The sequence below is a fragment of the Papaver somniferum genome, chromosome 9 (genome assembly GCF_003573695.1).
Source record: "Papaver somniferum cultivar HN1 chromosome 9, ASM357369v1, whole genome shotgun sequence".
Lineage (NCBI taxonomy): Eukaryota > Viridiplantae > Streptophyta > Magnoliopsida > Ranunculales > Papaveraceae > Papaver > Papaver somniferum.
Genome location: NC_039366.1, coordinates 128,784,918 through 128,805,183, shown reverse-complemented (window position 1 = coordinate 128,805,183; position 20,266 = coordinate 128,784,918). Strand labels below are relative to the sequence as shown.

Below are 20,266 nucleotides of genomic sequence, written 5' to 3'. Positions count from 1 at the left end.
AGTCTAACTACGTCTGAGGTATATTTTGCTAAGGTAACCCAAGCTTACCCAAGAGTTAGTGAAACATGCATGCACGTGCATTGATTGTAATCTGCATTCATTTTGCACAAAATCCGAGGCATAAGCACATTTGTGTTACCATATATTCTTTTTTTTTTGTTTCCTTGAAAACAGGAACACGAGCATAGAATCTAAAATGAATATCGATACTGGGGCATTCTCTTGGTTGTGTGAACAATTCCAACAAATGTTGGATACCAAGTTCTCAGAATATGAAGACATGATGGAGGTTGAGATCAAGAAGTTGACTCTTGAGGCCGTTACTGGGTCTCTAGGAAAATATGAGCCTGATGCTGGTAAGGTGACGGACAGGTTAGCTAATTTCTTTGCAGAAGAACATGAGGTAAGAACTATAAAAGCAGACTCAGGTAAGACTTTCACTGAAATACCCTTTTTTAATCCAATTAATTCATTTCGATTAATGGAAGGTCAGAAATGCCCTTCAACCATTCATGTTGAAAAAACTTACTAGCTGGTTGGAAAACCAGAGAATTGCGTTCTTTCTAAAAATATTTCAGGAGATCAAAATAATTTTGGAAACAAAATATTTGACTTGGACAAAGAGCGCAATGATTCTGATAAACCAACTCCCGACGACAAGGAAATCCTCAAGTCGTTAGATTACTTGGAAAAAAATCCAGAACCAGTCGAAGAAAAAGAGTCGGTCAATCTGATCAATGAAGATCAACCCCAAATGGTCAAGATCGGTACTACTTTGTATTTGGAGGAAAGGAAAATAATGATCGAGGGTATGTCAGGGTTAGACATAAACATGATCCCTGAAATGAAGCAGAAGTTGTGCAAGCTCAGACAAGAATGTTTTTTCGAAAAACAAGATGAGGTGATCAAGCCACGTGGGGAAGGCTTTCCGATGGTTATGAATTATTCAGAAAAATTGGCTAGAATGGTACCGGTCTCGAAGAAGTATAATCTGATAAAGATGACAGAAGAAGATAGAAAGAAAACACAAACTAGTGAGATGGTTTATGGAATAAAAGGAGTTTTGACCATTGAAAAAGAAGAAGACATAATACGTAAAGATAAACGGGTAAAGTCGAAGGCTCAACAGCTGAATCTGATCGACGAAAGGAAGATACATACTGCAAGTCAAGTCCAGTCTTACCAAGAGAGGAAGCCCCGAAATGTAAATAAAAAACATCATCCACGAAGCTTAAAGGAAGTCAGACCTGTGAAATACTTTGACCCAGGAGTAAAATTCAATTGGGAGGGTCCGAACATCAGAGAAGGTCCAAACATTATCAAAAGCAGCTACCCAGGATCCGCAGTCCGGTTAACTGATTTGGACGGACGAGAAGAATTGAAGGCAGCAAATGCCGACCGACTGAAGAAATACTACACCTAAGGTAAGTAAGTCTATCTAAGGGCGGCGAACGCTCATGAAACTTAAGGAGATTTTGAGAAGTCCAATATCTCTCTCATAGTGTCAGTAAAAGTCTAGGGGCAGAGTCATCACTTTATTTGGCCTCTTCAGTCAGTCAGGAAAGTCTAGGGGCAAAGTCGTCATCATATTAGGTTCCTTTAATCAATCAAGCAAAATATTTATCTACGGCCACCACCATCGTTATACTGGGCCCATGTCGTTAGAGCATTTCAGTTTTTAATAATATTGTTCGGTCTTAGAGAGAGACATGTTAGTCCATTTGTATGTCATTTATAGTCATGTAAGTCATCTCCTAAAGTTCTATTAGCAACAAACGTCCAAACGGGTAGATTTGAAAAAAAAAAAATTTAAAAAGAAAAGGAAAAATGAACAAAAAAAGAAGAAAGTGTAGTTAATAAACAACCACTTGAGAAAATTGGTCGGCATTTGAAGAAGAAAAAAAAGAAGCATGGTCAAAGAAGAAGAAGCATGGTCAAAGAAGATAAGAAGCGTTGGTCAACATTTGAAGAAATCAATGAAGCGTGATAATTCGTATGACGAAACAAAGATATAGAAAGGAAGCCAGCATATTTGTACTTGGAAATTTTTGGACAAAACATCAAACCGTTGGGATGGTTGGAGGTGATCAGATTGACTCTTCTCAGAATTCAACGGTAATAGCATATTTCTAATGTTCATGGTCCCACATGGTATATCGGAGGATAAGCTCATTTGTAAACTAGTTAAGTGTTTTTACTTTCAATTTTATAGGTTTTCTTTCAAAAAAAGAAAAAGAAAAAAGATTAAAAAAAATAATAATAAAAACTTAAAACCTCTAATTGTGTGGAAGCAGATGAGGAAAAATCTAGGTAAACATAAAATAATAATAATAATAACAGAAATTAAACTGTTTAGATTGACCGAGGCAATAATTTCATACAATTAGTTGTATTTTATTGTATTTCTTTTTAGAATTTTCTTTTCTTTTCTTTCTAGGATTATTTTCTATAAAATCACGTACTACTAATCATTCTCCTCTTGTGTGAAGCATAGCCTCCAACTCATTGATTCTTAGATCTTTTGATTGGTAAGACTCAATCTACAATATCAATTTGTAAGTCTTCGCGGGAAACTTTTGCTCTTTAAAGGAGGAATGACCTCCCGCTCGAAGAAAGTAAAGGATTGAAAGATCACAAAGATTTGCGGCAATTAACCAGGTGATTCAAGAGAATTGGATTTGAAGAAAAGTGGCGAATGTAGAAGACATCTATTGCAAGAGAGAATATTTATGAAAAGTAAGTAAGTGTTTCTTTGTTTTCTCAACGCAACATTACGAACTTCTTGACTTAATTAGTTAGTCATGAAGATGTATACGTATGCATAAAATTAAATACTTTGAGACCGTCTGGGCGAACTCCATAGTGTGGCACCGGATAACTCAAGAGAATCTCAACAGTTTTTGAGGGGAAGTATGAAATTGGAGAGAGAAATAGGAAGAGTAAGTGACCCCCCTACTTCCGCAGACCTATGTGCACTCTAAAGTCATTTGACTATCTTTGTAATCATTCAATACATAGTGAAACACCAGCCCCGTGGATGTAGGCCTTAGTGCCGAACCACGTAAATCTATGTCTCATTTACATTTCAGCACTTTACATTCAGCATTGAACGTCATGTGCTTTACATTTATGTTTGATTCTCCGTTTACCCCTTTATACAAACATTATTTATGATAATATTCGACTAGACAATGACAAGCCCGAAGGCTTAGAGTCGATGAATCGATATAATCATCCCCTTTACGTATACGACGTACAATTTCATAATTAGAATGTATGCGATTATTGTTTGTGAACACGTGGATGGCTTCGAGATTTATGTGTTCACAATCTGGCGCTAGAAACAGGGAATCAAACATAAATGTAAAGCATATGACGTTCAATGCTGAATGTAAAATGCTGAAATATAAATGAGACATAGATTTACGTGGTTCGGCACTAAGGCCTACATCCACGGGGTTGGTGTTTCACTATGTATTGAATGATTACAAAGATAGTCAAATGAATTTAGGGTGCACATAGGTCTGCGGAAGTAGGGGGATCACTTACTCTTCCTATTTATCTCTCCTATATTCTCTTATCTTTTCTCTGGATTGGTCGACCCCCTCTCTCTTAGTGGAGAGGAGTATGTAGAGTGCACATAACACTAACCTCAGCCCTAGCATTATCTCTTTCCTCGGAAAGATGCAACATACTATCCCTAACCCCGGGGCCTAAGAAAGAACGAGTCTGTTGTAACTCTTCGTCCAAAAAGCGCACTCTAGCCTCTAAGTCCGAAGCATGTCCTCGAGCTTTACGCAGGTTGTCACGCGTCCATAACAGCATACCATTAAACAGACGACGGTCATGATTGTACTTATTTTGCATATCAACCATCAGTGTTCGCTTTTCACACCACTCGGCTGCTAAGGCATTGTGCTCATCAGCACGAGCTTTCCACTTTACGGCTTCTCTTTTCAACTTACCCACCAACTCTGCAATGCGGGATTTCTGTCGTTCCCTTTCTTTCCGAAGCCATATAAGCTCGGGGACTCCACCCACTGAAGATAGGGTGGGGAGACTCAGACAGAACACCAAAGTACAAATAGGGAATCACGAGGAGTGAAAGACCAATAAAAAATACGAACATGTGAGGGACGATACATTTCTACAAGCTTGCTCCAATTCGTTGCGGATTATAGCAAGTTCGGAACGGAGACTCTACTCAGCATTACCCAGCCGCTCCTTTTCCTTCAGGCGACCCCTCAGTTCACTTATTTCCATTTCGACCGCAGATAGTTCTTCTTCTCTATGACGAAGCTTAGCCTCCAACTTTAAAGACTTTGCTTTAAAGAATTGGTATAGAACATGGTTACAATGTTCTCTCCTCATCATCTATGTCACAAACAAAAAACATTATTATACCCAAGGGATCGGATATCGCGAAGAATAAAATGTTTAGATATCATGAGGGAATCAGTACAAGGATTTACCTCTAAGACACGCTGCTGGGGAAAACCGTATTGGTACCCACCAGCTATGGCCATCATATCAACAACAGAGGAGGGAGGGTCAACCACTAGGTTAGCTTCCGAAGCTCTCAGATTCTTCTCCCACATCTCAGCAACACGGGCTTCAGAAGACACTTGCATCATCTGACAAGTGTAAGCGTCAGAATTCTTCTCACCAGGGACCACTGGGGCATGGTTGGGGACGAACATCAGATTTTTCTTCTTAAGCAAATCCAAAATGGCATCTTCGCCTTCAGGCATTAGCGAGTAAGGGAAATCCTCTAAAGGAGATTCAACCGCAGACTTCCCTTTGGCTGTTCTCCCCTCACTCACGCAAGTCTCGACATCACCAGCCTCAGTATGACCACCTGCGTTTTCAACCTGCTGACCAGTAACACCTTCTTTACCAATATCCCCAAGCACATCCCAATCATCATTTGGGGAAAGCAATGAGAAGTCTTCGGCAAGACCCATGGCAGCGTTCACATCAAAGGATTCCCCCGCGGAATATATCCTACCAAAAGAAAATTCAGGGGAAATAACGGGCAGAGTACCCACACCACCAATATTATTGCCAACAGGGGCAGATACACCCCCGCCAGTACCACCTACGGTAATATTACCCTCAGACTCACCATCACCACCCGCGGCAATTTCTTCTTCACCATCACCACCCGCGGCAAATTCTTCTTCACCATCACCACCCGCGGCAACTTCTTCTTCACCATTACCACCTTCGTCATCAGGATGAGAAGTATCGGTACACTCTTCTCCTTTGGACATTTCTTCATCCTCAGCATACCCTTCGTTTACAAGACTCGTAACCTCCTCATAAACCTCAGCCTCACCGGTAACCACAATAGAAGATTGTTTGGGTCCAAGTTTCTTCTTCTTCGACACCTACAAACCAGTACACATCCCCACAAAGGCTCATATTTTCCCTCACTTCAAAAATGAAAATTATTTCAAGTAAGGAAAAAAGGGGCAAATACAATAGAAAATATAAGAAGAAACTATACCTTGGCAGCAGCAGCACTCTTCGGTGGATGGGTAGCACCAGAACCCTCCTCCTCATCTCCATCAATGACATCAAGAGCGTAAGGAAAATTCATGCCCGCGAAATTCGGACGCCAAGGACAGAAATCTCCATAACGAGCAGGAGGAATTTCACGAGGCTTGCTGTTTACAGAAGAACGTCAACCGCGCGGACCAGGAATCCAACCATAAGCCCAAGGACCAACTACCTCAATAACAGTGGCATGCCATTCATAATCATGATCACGCTTAATCCTTTCACGAGCAGGAAAGAGTTTCCGTATAGCAGATCCCTCAGTACCAGGAACATACTTCAGCTTGGCATCACTCACCTCACTCAAAAGAAGAATTTCACCACGAGGAGCAGCAATGTTACGAAGACTAACACTCCACGGCTTACGATTTCTACTGTTGACATAATCCCCAAAGGAACTGTTAAAATTCTGAGGAGTCTACCACTCTCTCTCAGCAGAATTTGGAACATAGCAATTCATCATAGTCTCTCCCTTGCTTCGCAGGTAACATTCCTTCAGTGCACGAAGATAATTCCCAGATAGTTGTGACACGGAACGATTATGAGTGTTTGTGGAAGAGCCTTTGCGACTAGCCATCACGTCATAATAAAAGGAGTCACCCGACTTATATAGGGGCAACATGAGACCCGCCTCGAAGGCTCCAACCGTAGTCAATAGATGAAACTCATCAAACTGATACTTAGCAAGGAGCTCGTAAGTGATATCATCGTCAGGGGCATAGAAGCGAACCTCAAAATCTTGAAGCTCATGTTTTTCCTTGAACATCTCAAGATCAATATGCTTGAAAGTGACCTTCTTCTTACCAACTGAAATGCTGCGTATCACGGGGACAGTTTCTTCTTCGTCTGCAGAATCAGAAGTAGGACTCAATTCCGAAGCTTTCCTTTTAGAAGGAAGATTTTTAGACGGATCAGCTCTCGACATAGTACCCTTGGAGTACTTCCCTTTGAAATAAACCGTGGGAGGAGGCGGCAAAGATCTCTGCGGAGGCACTGAATGAGGAGTCATTGAACGAAGGGGCGGAACATCCAATGTTTCATTACGAGGAGGAGGAGCCCGCGTACTCCTAGAGTCATCAGGAGGAGGAGCCTGCGTACTCCTAGAATCTTCACGAGGACGAGAAGGGGCACGATTAACAGCGTACCTAGACCCAGAAGGACCCTTCGGCAAATCCCCTCTCTTAGTAGGCACAACCTTCGCACCAGAGGAAGATGAAACCCTATGACCCCGAGGATCTGATTGTGAAGATTTATAAGGACCTTCCCCAAGTGGAGATCTGTTAGAATCTCGACGCGGAGGGGATCTTGGTGGACTAGACGGTGGGGTTTGGTAAGGAGCCCACGTATGATCAGACATATCTACAAGGAAACACAAAAACAGTTTAGAGAAGAATACGAGGGGATCAGTAAAGATAAAAAAACCCATAATTGATGGTTCATCCGGATAAACATTAAAAACCCTAAGAACTAAAAATAACCATAAATACCCCATCAAACTCCAGGGATAATACTTAGATACAGACTCACAGACTTTGTAACAAAGAACAGGGGAAAGCATATATGCTTCGACATGTGTGTTCTCCATCACAAAGCCAAGAATACAGCAGCAGGAAACAAACAGGTAGATACATAGATAAATCAATGATGAGCATCTAATGAAAAACCACATACCTGTATAAAAGAGGACGACAAACACCAACCACAGTCGAAGATAGAAGGATCAGAGATATCAAAAGCTAGTTATCTGTGATACAGAGGCAACAACAGTCGAGAGCGAAAGAGACAGAAAATTGAATGTTGTTATCTTCCTCACAAGAACGATGATAATAAATGACTAAAGAACAAGAATAGAAAACAAAGAGAGGATGAACACTGACAAGAAGAGGATGAACACTGACAAGAAGAGGATAAAAGTTTTTTCACATTCTCTTTCCTATTTATAAAACTAGAGAAGACAATAACTGTCCCTCGTACCAAGGAGAAGTTATGGGGAAAGTTAATGCAAAGTGGGAAACGTGCCCGTATTTATAGGGGAAGTTATTTCAGGAGAGATAAAACGTGTGTGACGACCTTTCTTCTTCTAAATTGCAAAATACGCCCAAATCAAAAGAAGAGGGGCAAATTGTATGAACACCTTTCATCATTCACCACGTGTACAGGAAGAGACACGTGGAAGGCATGCAAAACAAGATATCAAAACATGATAACAAGCATCTCATCAGAAGATGCCACCGGTCAGCAGATCTGACGATCAGGGACAGAGGATCACAGAGGTATGATGGCTTAGAGGAGCACCAGATAATACCCCTCGGTGTTAGTACACCCAATCCCGAGGAAGATCCCATATCAACGGCTGAGAGGGAGTTTGACTGACACAGATGTGACCAGACTAAGAGGCACTTGTCTGACACGAGCAGACATCCATCTACCCGCATTAAATATCAAAGAGATATACACATGTCAATCATCTCGTGGAAGAAGCGAGGATAACTCTTCGTATTCAAGCTTAGACCGCAGCATATTCCGAAGACCTCTGCGTAATGTGCACAAAGCACAAGAAGATAAGGTTACAACGGCACCTCAGAAGTAGGACCCACATTCCAACCCAATAAATACCCCTCTCCACTAAGAGAGAGGGGGTCGACCAATCCAGAGAAAAGATAGGAGAATATAGGAGAGGGAAATAGGAAGAGTAAGTGATCCCTCTACTTCCGCATACCTATGTGCACTCTAAAGTCATTTGACTATCTTTGTAATCATTCAATACATAGTGAAATACCAACCCCGTGGATGTAGGCCTTAGTGCCGAACCACGTAAATCTATGTCTCATTTATATTTCAGCACATTACATTCAGCATTGAACGTCATGTGCTTTACATTTATGTTTGATTCTCTGTTTACCCCTTTATACGAACATTATTTATGATAATATTCGACTAGACAATGACAAGCCCGAAGGCTTAGAGTCGATGAATCGATATAATCATCCCCTTTACGTATACGACATACAATTTCAGAATTAGAATGTATGCGAATATTGTTTGTGAACACTTGGATGACTTCGAGATTTATGTATTCACAGCCAGGTCTTAGAAAGCATTGTCTGGTCCAAATGTATTACTCCCTGCGTCCTAAATTATTAGTCCGCTTTGACTAAGTCAAGATATTAAGGAGACCGGAGGAGTGTACAAAACTACCCCTATTAAATGATATATAATTACTAAAGTTAAAAGGAGCATATGGAGTATATACAAAAAATACATTGGTAGTTATGATATTTATAGAAATATTTAAATAGATAAAAATAAAAATCTTTATGGATTGATTTAGAAGATTTGTTTCCTATTGAGGAAGATATCATTTAATATTTAGATTGTTGATATTTAAAATAATTTTATAATTGTAAAAGTTTGAAGGATATATTTGAGAGTTTGATTAAAAAATATGACTATAAACATAAGTTGGACAATATTTTAGGACAGACGAAAATAGAATAGAGGACAAAAATTTTAGGACACAGGGAGTAAATGTATTGTGGTAATGCATGTTTTGGTGGTTAATTAGTGAAAAGGGATATTATAAAATAATAATAATAATAATTGTTTGAGTGAAAGGAATGCCTTGTCTTTGAATCAGTTTTAACTAAATCCGTTCAATATAATAATAATAATAATAATGATTTGATAATTCTATAATAATAATTTTTTGATGATAAATAATAATTCGGTTGATTTGATTGGATTTGATTTACTACAGGTTTAAGTAACGTCACCTAATCTTTCGAGGAATTAATCATTGTTTATTATTTTATTTATTCATAATTTCTTATTTGTTATGCAAGTTAGAACCCTAAAATCCCGATTATAAAATAGAGGCCAATTTTCGGATTGGACGGACTAGGTGTCTCGCACCTTCCTAGCCCGTATCTTGATTTCCGGACTTTTTATCTATTTTGGACCAGTGTTTCATTTAGGTCCCAACTCCCTAAGTTGGGTGGCGACTTCCCTTATTAATAATTTTATACGTGATTCCCATTTTGGATATTTAGAGATCCTAACCGATTTCGACGGTACCTACAGATTCTTGTCCCAATTAACAAAGTTTAGATAAAATTTGGCTTCCTTAGCAAGAGTGTCAGCCACTTGATTTGTAAGTCTAGGAGTATATAAAAAACCCATTTTTTTTTTTTTGCATTTGTTGAAATGGTACTTAGTTTCATCCATAAGCGATTGATTCTTCCATTCTATTTGAGATGGTTTCCCATTCAAACAGTCAAATAGCTTTTTGTAGTCACCTTCCACACTGAAATTTGACCATCCATTGTCCAATGCCCGTTTTGCTCCGTGCCACAAACCTATGGCTTCCGCTTCTTCAGGGGTAGCTGCTAAGATAGGACCTGCTCTTCCTTGTCCGAAGTCTCTTGGAATTCAATGATTTCAAGATACTATGATTTCTAACTGGTGCTTGTTGTTTGTTTATTTGGTTGGTTTGTATCAAGTTCAAGTGTAAAAGTGCTAGTTTGATCAAGTTTATAAAATTGACAAAGTTTTTTTCTTTTGTGTTTTTTTCTTTCTGTAATTGGAAGAAGAAATCCATCGATTCTGATCAATTCAACGGATAATTTGAAGAAGCCTGAACTGGTAATCTATTGATTTAGCTGTGTCTGATGGAAATTTCTAATCACTTCGCTAGATTATCAGAAGATGAACCTTAATTTCATGAATCTCTGATATTGTTTTTTTTGTACATTTGGTGGGACTGACAATTAACAATAAAGCGCTATATAGAAGTCTCCCTTCGGTCGATTAATTAATCATAAAGAAATTTGATAGATAACGTCCTCATGCACCTCTTTATCGGCATGAGGAAGATTTGAAATTCATAGAGACCGTGATTAAGAAAGAGATAGGGGTTTGGGTGTGATTAAAGATAGAGAAAGAAAAGGGAGACAAAAACTTACCTTCTTCGTTAACAATGATTTTGGTTTAAGGAAACTTCTACTCTCCCTTCTCAAGTCCATCATTTTTTGCTTCACTGGGTTTTGTGGAGTTGAGGAAGTTGAGTGGTTATGTTGAAGTGGCGTAAAGTTGTTTGTTGCGTTTTACACCATCCATAACTGAAGTAAAGTTGTTTGTTTCGTTTTACACCATCCATAACTGAAGAAAAGTGTTGTTTGGTTAAAGGGGTTATCCATTTTATCAATAAAATAATCTTTTTTAGAACCATTTTTTGGGGACTACTCAAAAATGATGGGGGACTACTCTCCATTTCTTTGGATGGATATTCGAAGTAATAATGAGTCACCCCTTATCTAAGTTTTTTTTAGTACCAAACTTGTCCTTGGTAATTAAATTAGTGTAATGATTAGTAAGATTAAATTAATAAGTTGATTTTTTTTCAAATGAAGAATTATTGAGAGGGAGAAGAAGAAGATGAAGATGAAAATGAAGATGAGGGTTTTGGCAGAAAAAAGTTAAAGATCTTTTTCTTTAAGAGCCACAACAAGAGTATGATGTTTTGGGTACTCACGGATACTTCAAATTTAGTTAATGGTGCTTGAATTGCCCAAAACATTCCTAAAAATGAATAATTTACAAATTGATTTCAGTTTGGTTAAAAAAGTTCGGCTACATCTGAAGAACAGGTAGCCAAACTCATCTGCAAGTGTAGTTCGGCTAATATTTTTGAAAACACAAGTAGCCGAACTCAACTTTAATATGGTTTTTTCTTTCAGAGAAAAGTTCGGTCAGCAGAAGAAAATTGCGACGTAACCGAACTAGGAGTTCGTCTAGGAAAAAATTTGCGACGTAACCGAACTCAATATGCAGGTTTTCAGAGAAAAGTTCGGTTAGGAGAATTTTTTTTGCAATGTAACCGAATTTTTTGTGGCGTAACCAAACTCTTTGCGACGCAACCGAACTATAAGTTCGGCTTGGACATTTTTTCTTTCGACCTAACCGAATTTTTCTCTGAAAACAAAAACCTCCATTAAAGTTGAGTTCGGCTAGTTCGACAAATTTTTCCACATAATTCCTAGCCGAACTTCTATCTGTAACTTCCATTTTCAACTCATTTTGATGATTACTTCTCATTTTTTCAACGGAAAATGGATGAAAAGTAATGAGTTTGTTATAATTTTAGTTATGATTTTGTTTTGTCAATGATTTAAATTAAGCTATATATAGAGGTGGCGGTGGTGGTGATTTGAGGTGGTCGGTGGTGGTAGGTGGTGGTGAGCAGCGGTGGTGATGGGAGGAGGTGGTTATATATAGTTGGTGGTGATGGGAGGAGGTGATTATATATAGGTGAAGGGTATGTTAGTCATTTCAACACTTTAGGACATCCCTTATAAGTATAGGGTAGACATTCCTATCACAAAATAGTTCCCCTCTATTTTTGAGTAGTCCCCGAAAAAACGGTTCCTTTTTTATCATCTAGTAACAGGCCCAATTAATCACACTAGGCCCTAAACTCGCCAGGAATCATTCTATTCTGTTTCGGTTTCTTTTTATATACATCCACTATTCTTCGAGTAGGAAGAAAACTTCTGCCTGAGAAACCTAATTTTATTTATACATCCCCTCTTCTTCAATCAGAAAGAAAACTTTTGCGTGAAAAACCCTAATTTATATTGTACATCCGCTCTTCTTCAATTCGAAAGAAAACTTCTGCCTGAAACACCCTAATTTTATTATACATCCCCTCTTCTTCAATCAGAAAGAAAACTGTTGCCTGAAAAACCCTAATTTTATTATATATCCGCTCTTCTTCAATTCGAAAGAAAACTTCTGCCTGAAAAACCCTAATTTTATTATACATCCGCTCTTCTTCAATCAGAAAGAAAACTTCTGACTGAAAAATCCTCTTTTTATTATACATCCGCTCTTCTTCAAGTAGGAAGAGAACTTCTGCCTGCAAAACCCTAATTTTCAGCCATGGCAGATCTCCAAGTGAAAAAAATTCCTAAACTACCAATTCCTGGCCGTAGAAACATTATGATTACTAGCGCATTACCTTATGTTAATAACGTTCCTCACCTTGGAAATATCATTGGTTGTGTTTTGAGTGCTGATGTCTTCGCTCGTTATTGCCGTCTCAGAGGTTATAACACGATTTATATGTGTGGTACAGATGAATATGGAACAGCCACTGAAACCAAAGCTATGGAAGAAGGATGTACACCTAAGGAGATTTGTGATAAGTAAGATATAATTCTATTTTTAATTCATCATCTGATATTCATTCCAAGTGAAGTAAATTATATCTGAGGAGATAGATTATGTTTGATTTTATGGTTGTTTAGATCTTATCAAATTTGCATGTTATTCACGAAATCAGTCAGCTATGCTTTACACAGTCAAATTTTTCTTTTGTCTTAGTTTCATGAGTTAAAGTTGTGTACTTTAATTCTAGGTTTTTGGGTAGAAGCCAGAATAATGATAATAGAATGTCAGGTTTATGTCTTATATCAAGTAGATTTTGATGGTTCTAGTGTCAATTTCGTGGTTTCGAATTACAAGTGACCAGTAGTTTGGTCTGCTTATATTTTGTATTGTACATGTTGGTGATGTGGAAATCCACAAATGCCTAAGATATTTCTCCTAGTTACTTATAGCATTTGTTTGGTCTCGCAAAACTTTACCAATTAATTGTATTACTATATGTATATTCTTTTTTTTTCTCTAAAGGAGACTTACATTTGCTGCTTTTGTAGGTATCATGCGATTCACAGAGATGTTTACAACTGGTTTGACATAAGCTTTGACGAGTTTGGACGCACTTCTAGTCCCCAACAGACTGAAGTTTGCCAAGCAATTTTCAAGATGCTGAATGAGAACAACTGGCTTTCTGAAAATACAATGCAGCAGGTACAAACCAATGTTTTTCCTGATTTGTTTGGTTGCATAGTATCACGAATTCCCTAGTTTCTAATGATTAGCCAGCTATGTCGTAGCGTACTTGATTTTAGTCCTGCATTGTAAGCATTATTGACATTTGGGTTCACCCGATTCTTGTTATCAACACAGCTTTACTGCAAAACGTGTAAGCGTTTCTTAGCTGATCGGCTGGTAGAAGGAACCTGTCCTAGACCAACATGTAACTATGATTCAGCACGAGGTGACCAGTGTGAAAAATGTGGAAACCTTTTGAATCCGACGGAGCTACAGGATCCCAAGTGCAAGGTTTGGCATATATTTCATTTCTTTTCCTTGTCTTTTTTGCTTTCCCATTCTCCTCAAGCTTCACCTTTTAGTTTTAACAAAGATGGGGCATATTGCATTATGTATAAAGATGCACCCTGTCTCGTTCAATTTGCTTACTCTGTCATTGCTCTTAATATCTGTACTACAGGTATGCCGGAACACTCCTGAAATTCGTGATACAGATCATTTGTTTCTAGAACTCCCCTTGCTGAAGGATAAATTGGAAGAATATATCAACCATATGTCCGTTGCTGGATCGTGGAGCCAGAATGCAATTCAAGCTACAAATGCATGGCTAAAAGAGGGTCTGAGATCAAGGTGTATAACCAGAGATCTCAAGTGGGGGGTTCCTGTTCCACATGAGAAATACAGAGACAAGGTTAGACTAAGTAGCTCAAGTCTTTATAACGGGTTTCATTTTTCTTATGTATACTTGATTGCTTTATGTTTCAGACCATATTTCACTTTTGATTCTGGGCCTCGTTATAACTTCATGTTTAGGTTTTTTATGTTTGGTTCGACGCACCTATTGGTTACGTCTCGATAACTTCATGCTACACTTCTGATTGGGAGAAGTGGTGGAAGAATCCAGAAAATGTGGAGCTTTATCAATTTATGGGAAAGGACAATGTGCCGTTCCACACTGTAAGTGTGCCCCATCTTCCTCGTCCTCTTTCAAATCGTTCTACTTATGCCTCAATGCTTCTGTAGCTAGCAGCCTCTCTCTCTGGCTTACATAGATTATCCAACTGTACAAATTTTCTGTTTGTTAACATATAATATGTAAATTGCTCATGGCAACTTGATCACTGTTGCCCGCATTGAATGGTCCAGTGATATTAGAGTATTGTTCTAACATGATAATTGCTCATAATTTCCTCTATCAATTCAGAGTAAGATCGCTTGTCTAAAACGATGTGAAAATTATTAGCTTTTCTTGAACCCTTTAACCCTTTATAGGGATATTACAGTATTTCATATACTTTGTTTTCCTGTTGGTTTAGGCCTTTTAGGCCAATTTGAGATGTCTTGGAAGTTGTATCTCTATTTTGTGCCAGTGACCCATAGTTATTGTAGTTATACAGTGCACTCAATATTGCATTTAAGCTTAAGTATGTGTGATTTTGATGATATTGTAACTTCAGGTAATGTTCCCCTCAACTCTTCTTGGAACTGGCGAAAACTGGACACTGATGAAGACTATTAGTGTTACAGAATATTTGAATTATGAAGCAGGTATGCAGTTATGTAATAGTCATTACATCAGTGTGCAAATATATCAGTGTGCAAATATTAATGAAATTACTGAAATTTAATAGTATGTAGTCTAGCTGAATATTCTGCGATTTTGCAATAATTTTGCAGGGAAGTTCTCTAAGAGTAAAGGAATAGGTGTTTTTGGTAATGATGCAAAAGACACAAAGATTCCTTCAGAAGTATGGAGATACTATTTGTTGACAAATAGGCCTGAAGTGAGAACTGTTCCTGCCTTGTTCGTTAGTTATTGGTTTCCATGTCTATATAGGTTTTAATTTCATTAGTTATTGGTGTCAATGTCTATATAGGTCATAATTTTGTTGGACTTAATGTGTTCGTTTAGGTATCAGACACTCTGTTTACATGGAAGGATTTGCAAGCCAAACTTAACAGCGAGTTGCTTGCTAACTTGGGCAATTTTATCAACCGTGTCTTGAGCTTCATTGCCAAGCCTTCAGGTTTGTCTGTTTTCTTGTGTATGCCGAGGAGAGTTTCTAAGTTTGTGAAGACGCACATGCTGGTTTATTGTGTTGTTTAATTTAATAAGCTAGGGTTTTGATAGACAAAAATCAACCTTTGCATTGTACGTCATGTGAATAAATACCCCTTGGATATTTTTAATTTCATGCTCGGTGGTTACTTAATTAATTATTTTTGTACTGTAGTGCGATGTATCTTAATTTTTACCTTCCCTTTTGCAGGTTTAGGTTATGGTTCTATTATTCCTGATGCTGCAAATGCAGAATCACACTCCTTGACAAAGGCTTTGGCAGAGAAAGTTGGAAAACATGTTGAGCAATATGTTGAAGCTATGGAAAAGGTATATACTGAATTGAGTTTGATGTTTGGCTCTTACTTGTAGGCCTCCTATACACTGAAAATCTGATATAACCTCCTTACAGTTACGGCTTCTAATGTAGGTTAAACTAAAGCAAGGCTTGAAAACTGCAATGTGCATTTCTAGTGAAGGAAATTGCTACCTACAAGTAATTCTACTTTTTGGAGCTGATGACCTGTTACTGCTCATGAAAAGACTTCTCGTTTCTTCCAGAGCTACTTTCTAATTGGACTTTTTGATTTTATAGGATAGCCAGTTCTGGAAACTATACAAGGAAGATTCAGCTTCTTGTGCTATTGTCATGGGTACTTCTGTTGGGCTAGTTTTTCTTCTAGCATCTCTTTTGGAACCGTTTATACCATCCTTTTCTGTAGAGGTAAGTCGTATCGACACTGTTTGTCTGTACTATTGTAACTATATGTTATCACTTAGTGTCTTGTTGCTTTTACCGATTGAATCATTTTTCTTGATGGACTCAGGTAGTGAAGCAACTCAATTTGTCTTCCGAACTTCCACTCTCTCTTAGCGATGAAAATGGATATATAAATGGGGCAAGAAGACCTTGGGAGATTATACCTCCTGGCCACAAAATTGGGTCACCACGGCCACTTTTTAAAGAACTAGTACGTGACTAACTTTTCTGATTCTTGGGTACAGACACTTTCTTCTTCGTCTTCTGATCTTTTGAAGCTTGTTGTCTTTTATCAGAAAGATGAGGAGGTGGAGTTCTTCAGGGAGAAGTTCGCTGGAAGTCAAGCTGACAGAAAGGTAAAGGCTGATGCAAAGAAAATGGCTGGCCAACTAGAGAAAACCAAGCTTTCTGGTATGGCAGTATACTTCTTTTTTCGGATTGTTAACTGTTTTGGTGTTGCTGACGAATCTTCCTCTTGATATTTTGGAGTGGCTTGAATAAAGTTTTGTTTGTTGATCAGATGCAAAGAAACAAAAGGCATCAACATCTGCAGCTCAGGGCATATCTGGGGGTGCTGGAAAAAAAATGGCTGGCCAACTTAAGAAAACCAAGCTTTCTGGTATGGCGGTATTCTTTCTCTTTTTCGGATTGTTAAGTGTTTTGGTGTTGCTGATGAATCTTCCTCTTGATATTCTGGAGTGGCTTGAATAAAGTTTTGTTTGTTGATCAGATGCAAAGAAACAAAAGGCATCAACATCTGCAGCTCAGGGCATATCTGGGGGAGCTGCTGAAACAGAAATCACCATCAGTAGACTTGACATTCGTGTTGGTCTCATTACTAAGGTCTGGAGGCATCCAGATGCTGGTTCCCTTTATGTTGAGGAGATTGAAGTGGGTGAAGCTACACCACGCACTGTTGTTAGTGGGCTTGTGAAGTTCATCCCCCTTGAAGAAATGCAGGTATGTGTCTGTTTTAGTAGCCAGATCAGTTGCATTATGTAGTACTTTTCTTTCGATAACTTGATGTTCTATAAAATTTTCCATGTGCAGAACCGGAAAGTTTGTGTTCTGTGCAACCTGGAACCAGAAACCATAAGCACAACTACATCTCATGCAATGGTTCTTGCTGCCTTCAATGAGGACCACAGTAAGGTAAGGAAAGCAGTGATGATTTACTGGCCTCATTCTTATATTTTAGTTTTTATTTATTGTTATGTTATTCCCTTGATCATCTGATTAAAATATTACTCCCTCCGTACCCATATAGGCGGAATTTTCATTTTGCCTTGTACCACTATATAGGCGGAGCCCAAATTTCAAAACGACTTTTTACTTATATTACCCCTATTTATTTGCTTGGGAATCATCACAATTAAGTATATGTCTCTAACATTGGGAATATGATTAAGGGTAAAACAGGAAAAAACATAGAAATTTATGAAATCCAAAAAGTTTCTTAATCTAAGAGAATTTGTCCCTCCGCCTATATATGTGGTACGTAGGGAGTAGTACACATTTTTATCTACATATCAGAAAGTTCTGGAAAGAAGCTAAGGTTTTGGAAACATTAAATTTGGATGATTGCTTGGTTTCAGGTTGAATTGGTGGATCCACCAAGCTCTGCTGCAGTGGGAGAGAGAGTTACCTTCCCTGGTTTTGAAGGTGTGCCTGGTGCTGTGCTTAACTTGAAGGTATGGGAAGCACTACAAGTAGATCTGAAGACTGACGCTGAACTGGTTGCTCGGTACAAAGACGTGCCATTAACTACGTCAGCTGGAGTTTGCAAAGTCTTGTCCATACCAAGTGGAATCATAGGGTAGAGGCTGTGATGGAAATTGGGTAGAGGCTGTCATAGAAATTTCAAAGGTTTTGATTGTTTCGTTGTAACCTCAGTTCCGGACAATCTTCTCATTTTTCGGCTTGCAAAAAAGCTTTAATCAATTATCCAGGAACGCGACGATTGTCCGCAACCTAACATTCATCTAATTTATTCAATTCAATCAACAGATTCAACACCAGTGAAACCTTAATATCTCAGCATAAATTCTTCTTATCCCTGCTGAAATGTAAATTGCCATTGAAGAGACCTTTTCTTATGATAGAAACATACCAAAGGTAAAAATTCCATAAATCAGTAAGCCTAACTACAAAAAGAATGTAAATGAAACCCTAGGATCAAAATTTTGAAATACCAATTAGCTAAAAAAAAGAATTCGAAAATCAAATCACAATTACAAAATCATTCAGACTTGTCATATACCGATAAATACTAACAAACTTTGCAGAAACTCTATCAAAATTAAGGACCACTGCTGAATCAAATTCATCGTTTCATGGCAAACACAGTAAATCTTCCCCCGCTGATTGTACACCCAAAAGCACCAGCTACAACACGATTAACAATCACTTGATTGATTTCAGTATGATGACAAAAAAAAAATACACTAGTAAAATTCAGAAAACAAGGAAAAAAGATGAAGTGGTTTAAGAAATTGAAACTAGTATGAACACCACTAATAAATTGGCTAAACCCATCCTCTAATTCCTCGATTCATAATCAATTTTACAGTAATTAGTTATGAATTCAAAGAACCATAAACTACACCCGAATTAACTTTTTCTTTGCGTCTGAATCACCTCCTTGAATCACACCACCACTGTTAACCACTCCTTAATCTTTTCATGTTTCTCTCGATCTCAAATCTACGATTTCACTTCATAGCATGGTTCACAAAATCACAACAGATGAAGATCATGGAAGGAGGAGAAGAAGAAAAAGAAAGAGGAATAAGAAGAGAGTGAGGGCTAGTTTTTTTTTTCTTTTTCAATTTTATTTGTTGGAGTTGGACACTTGGACTAAATGTGAGGGCCTGAGAGGACACGCGACGAATAGAGAGGTGGAACTGCGGGTATACGGGTTTAACCCGCGGATTTACGGTCCGGTCCGGGTTTACCCGTTTTTCTACGGGCCAACATTTCTACAACCCTAACCCGGCTTGTTTGGACAACCAGCCAAGCCGGGTGCGGGTTTTCACGGGCCGGGCCGGGTTTATCCGCGGGTTTTGGTTGGTTTGCCACCTCTAAATTGAATGTATTCATGCCTGGTGCTGTGCTTAACCTCAGTTCCGGACAATCTTCTCATTTTTCGGCTTGCAAAAATGCTTTAATCAATTATCCAGGAACTTTCTCTGTGCTCTCTAATAACTGTATGTTGTATCTCTTGATGTAATTGAATGTATTGATGTTGTATCTCTAATGCCTGGTGCTGTGCTTAACTATAAGGTATGGGAAGCACTACAAGTAGATCTGAAGACTGACGCTGAACTGGTTGCTCGGTACAAAGACGCGCCATTAACTACGTCAGCTGGAGTTTGCAAAGTCTTGTCCATACCAAGTGGAATCATAGGGTAGAGGCTGTGATGGAAATTGGGTAGAGGCTGTCATAGAAATTTCAAAGTTTTTGTTTGATTCGTCGTAACCTCAGTTCCGGACAATCTTCTCATTTTTCGGCTTGCAAAAAAGCTTTAATCAATTATCCAGGAACTTTCTCCGTGCTCTCTAATAACTGTATGTTGTATCTCTTGATGTAATTGAATGTATTCATGGCTTCCAATTGGCCATTGTACCCCTTCTAACCTCAATTAAATGAGGTATTTGAAATAAAAGTTTGGGGCAGTAGCCCCTGATTCCTTCAAAAAAAAATCGGCTTGCTATTACTATTAGGGATTGCACGATTTTGTTTCTGAATTTGTAGCAACTAATTTGACCTACTGATTCTTGTACTGTTTGTTATTTTGCAGTATCAAAGCTATGGACCCAAAATCAAAAAAGATTTTGCAGTTTTTGCGTCTAAAACAGGTGATTGATTCCTGCTTGTCTTCCCATATATAGGATCATACTTTTTTAAGATTATATTTGTTTCTACCCACGTTCTACTCCGTAAGTAGTCATTTATCAATTTCCTCATGCCATCAGACCGAGTAGGATAGTTATAA

The 20,266-nt window shown here is 38.4% G+C and overlaps 1 protein-coding gene across 3 annotated transcripts; it reads left to right on the top strand.

Annotated features, from left to right (window-relative positions):
* The first annotated feature begins 12,069 nt into the window (after positions 1 to 12,069).
* Positions 12,070 to 19,722, top strand: LOC113309443 (probable methionine--tRNA ligase). Of its 3 annotated transcripts, XM_026557868.1 has the most exons (18): positions 12,071 to 12,761; positions 13,275 to 13,428; positions 13,588 to 13,743; positions 13,913 to 14,143; positions 14,266 to 14,409; positions 14,910 to 15,000; positions 15,130 to 15,236; positions 15,365 to 15,479; positions 15,723 to 15,841; positions 15,942 to 16,007; positions 16,107 to 16,235; positions 16,339 to 16,482; positions 16,568 to 16,682; positions 16,792 to 16,890; positions 17,002 to 17,231; positions 17,322 to 17,423; positions 17,867 to 17,962; positions 19,554 to 19,722. In XM_026557868.1, the coding sequence occupies exons 1-18, from the start codon at positions 12,496 to 12,498 to the stop codon at positions 19,680 to 19,682; spliced, it is 2,493 nt and encodes an 830-aa protein (XP_026413653.1). In that variant the 5' UTR covers positions 12,071 to 12,495; the 3' UTR covers positions 19,683 to 19,722. The 3 variants fall into 3 exon arrangements, with proteins under 3 accessions (XP_026413654.1, XP_026413653.1, XP_026413652.1); XM_026557867.1 differs by lacking the exon at positions 19,554 to 19,722 and having other exon boundaries at positions 12,072 to 12,761; positions 17,867 to 18,289; XM_026557869.1 differs by lacking the exons at positions 16,792 to 16,890; positions 19,554 to 19,722 and having other exon boundaries at positions 12,070 to 12,761; positions 17,867 to 18,289.
* Positions 19,723 to 20,266: the final 544 nt, after the last annotated feature.

Coding starts and splice junctions, on each gene's coding strand:
- LOC113309443 (XM_026557868.1), top strand. CDS start 12,496: ATGGCAGATCTCCAAGTGAAAAAAATTCCTAAACTACCAATTCCTGGC. Junction 15,237..15,364: donor TGTTGACAAATAGGCCTGAA/GTGAGAACTGTT, acceptor GTGTTCGTTTAG/GTATCAGACACTCTGTTTAC. Junction 16,683..16,791: donor AGAGAAAACCAAGCTTTCTG/GTATGGCAGTAT, acceptor TTTGTTGATCAG/ATGCAAAGAAACAAAAGGCA.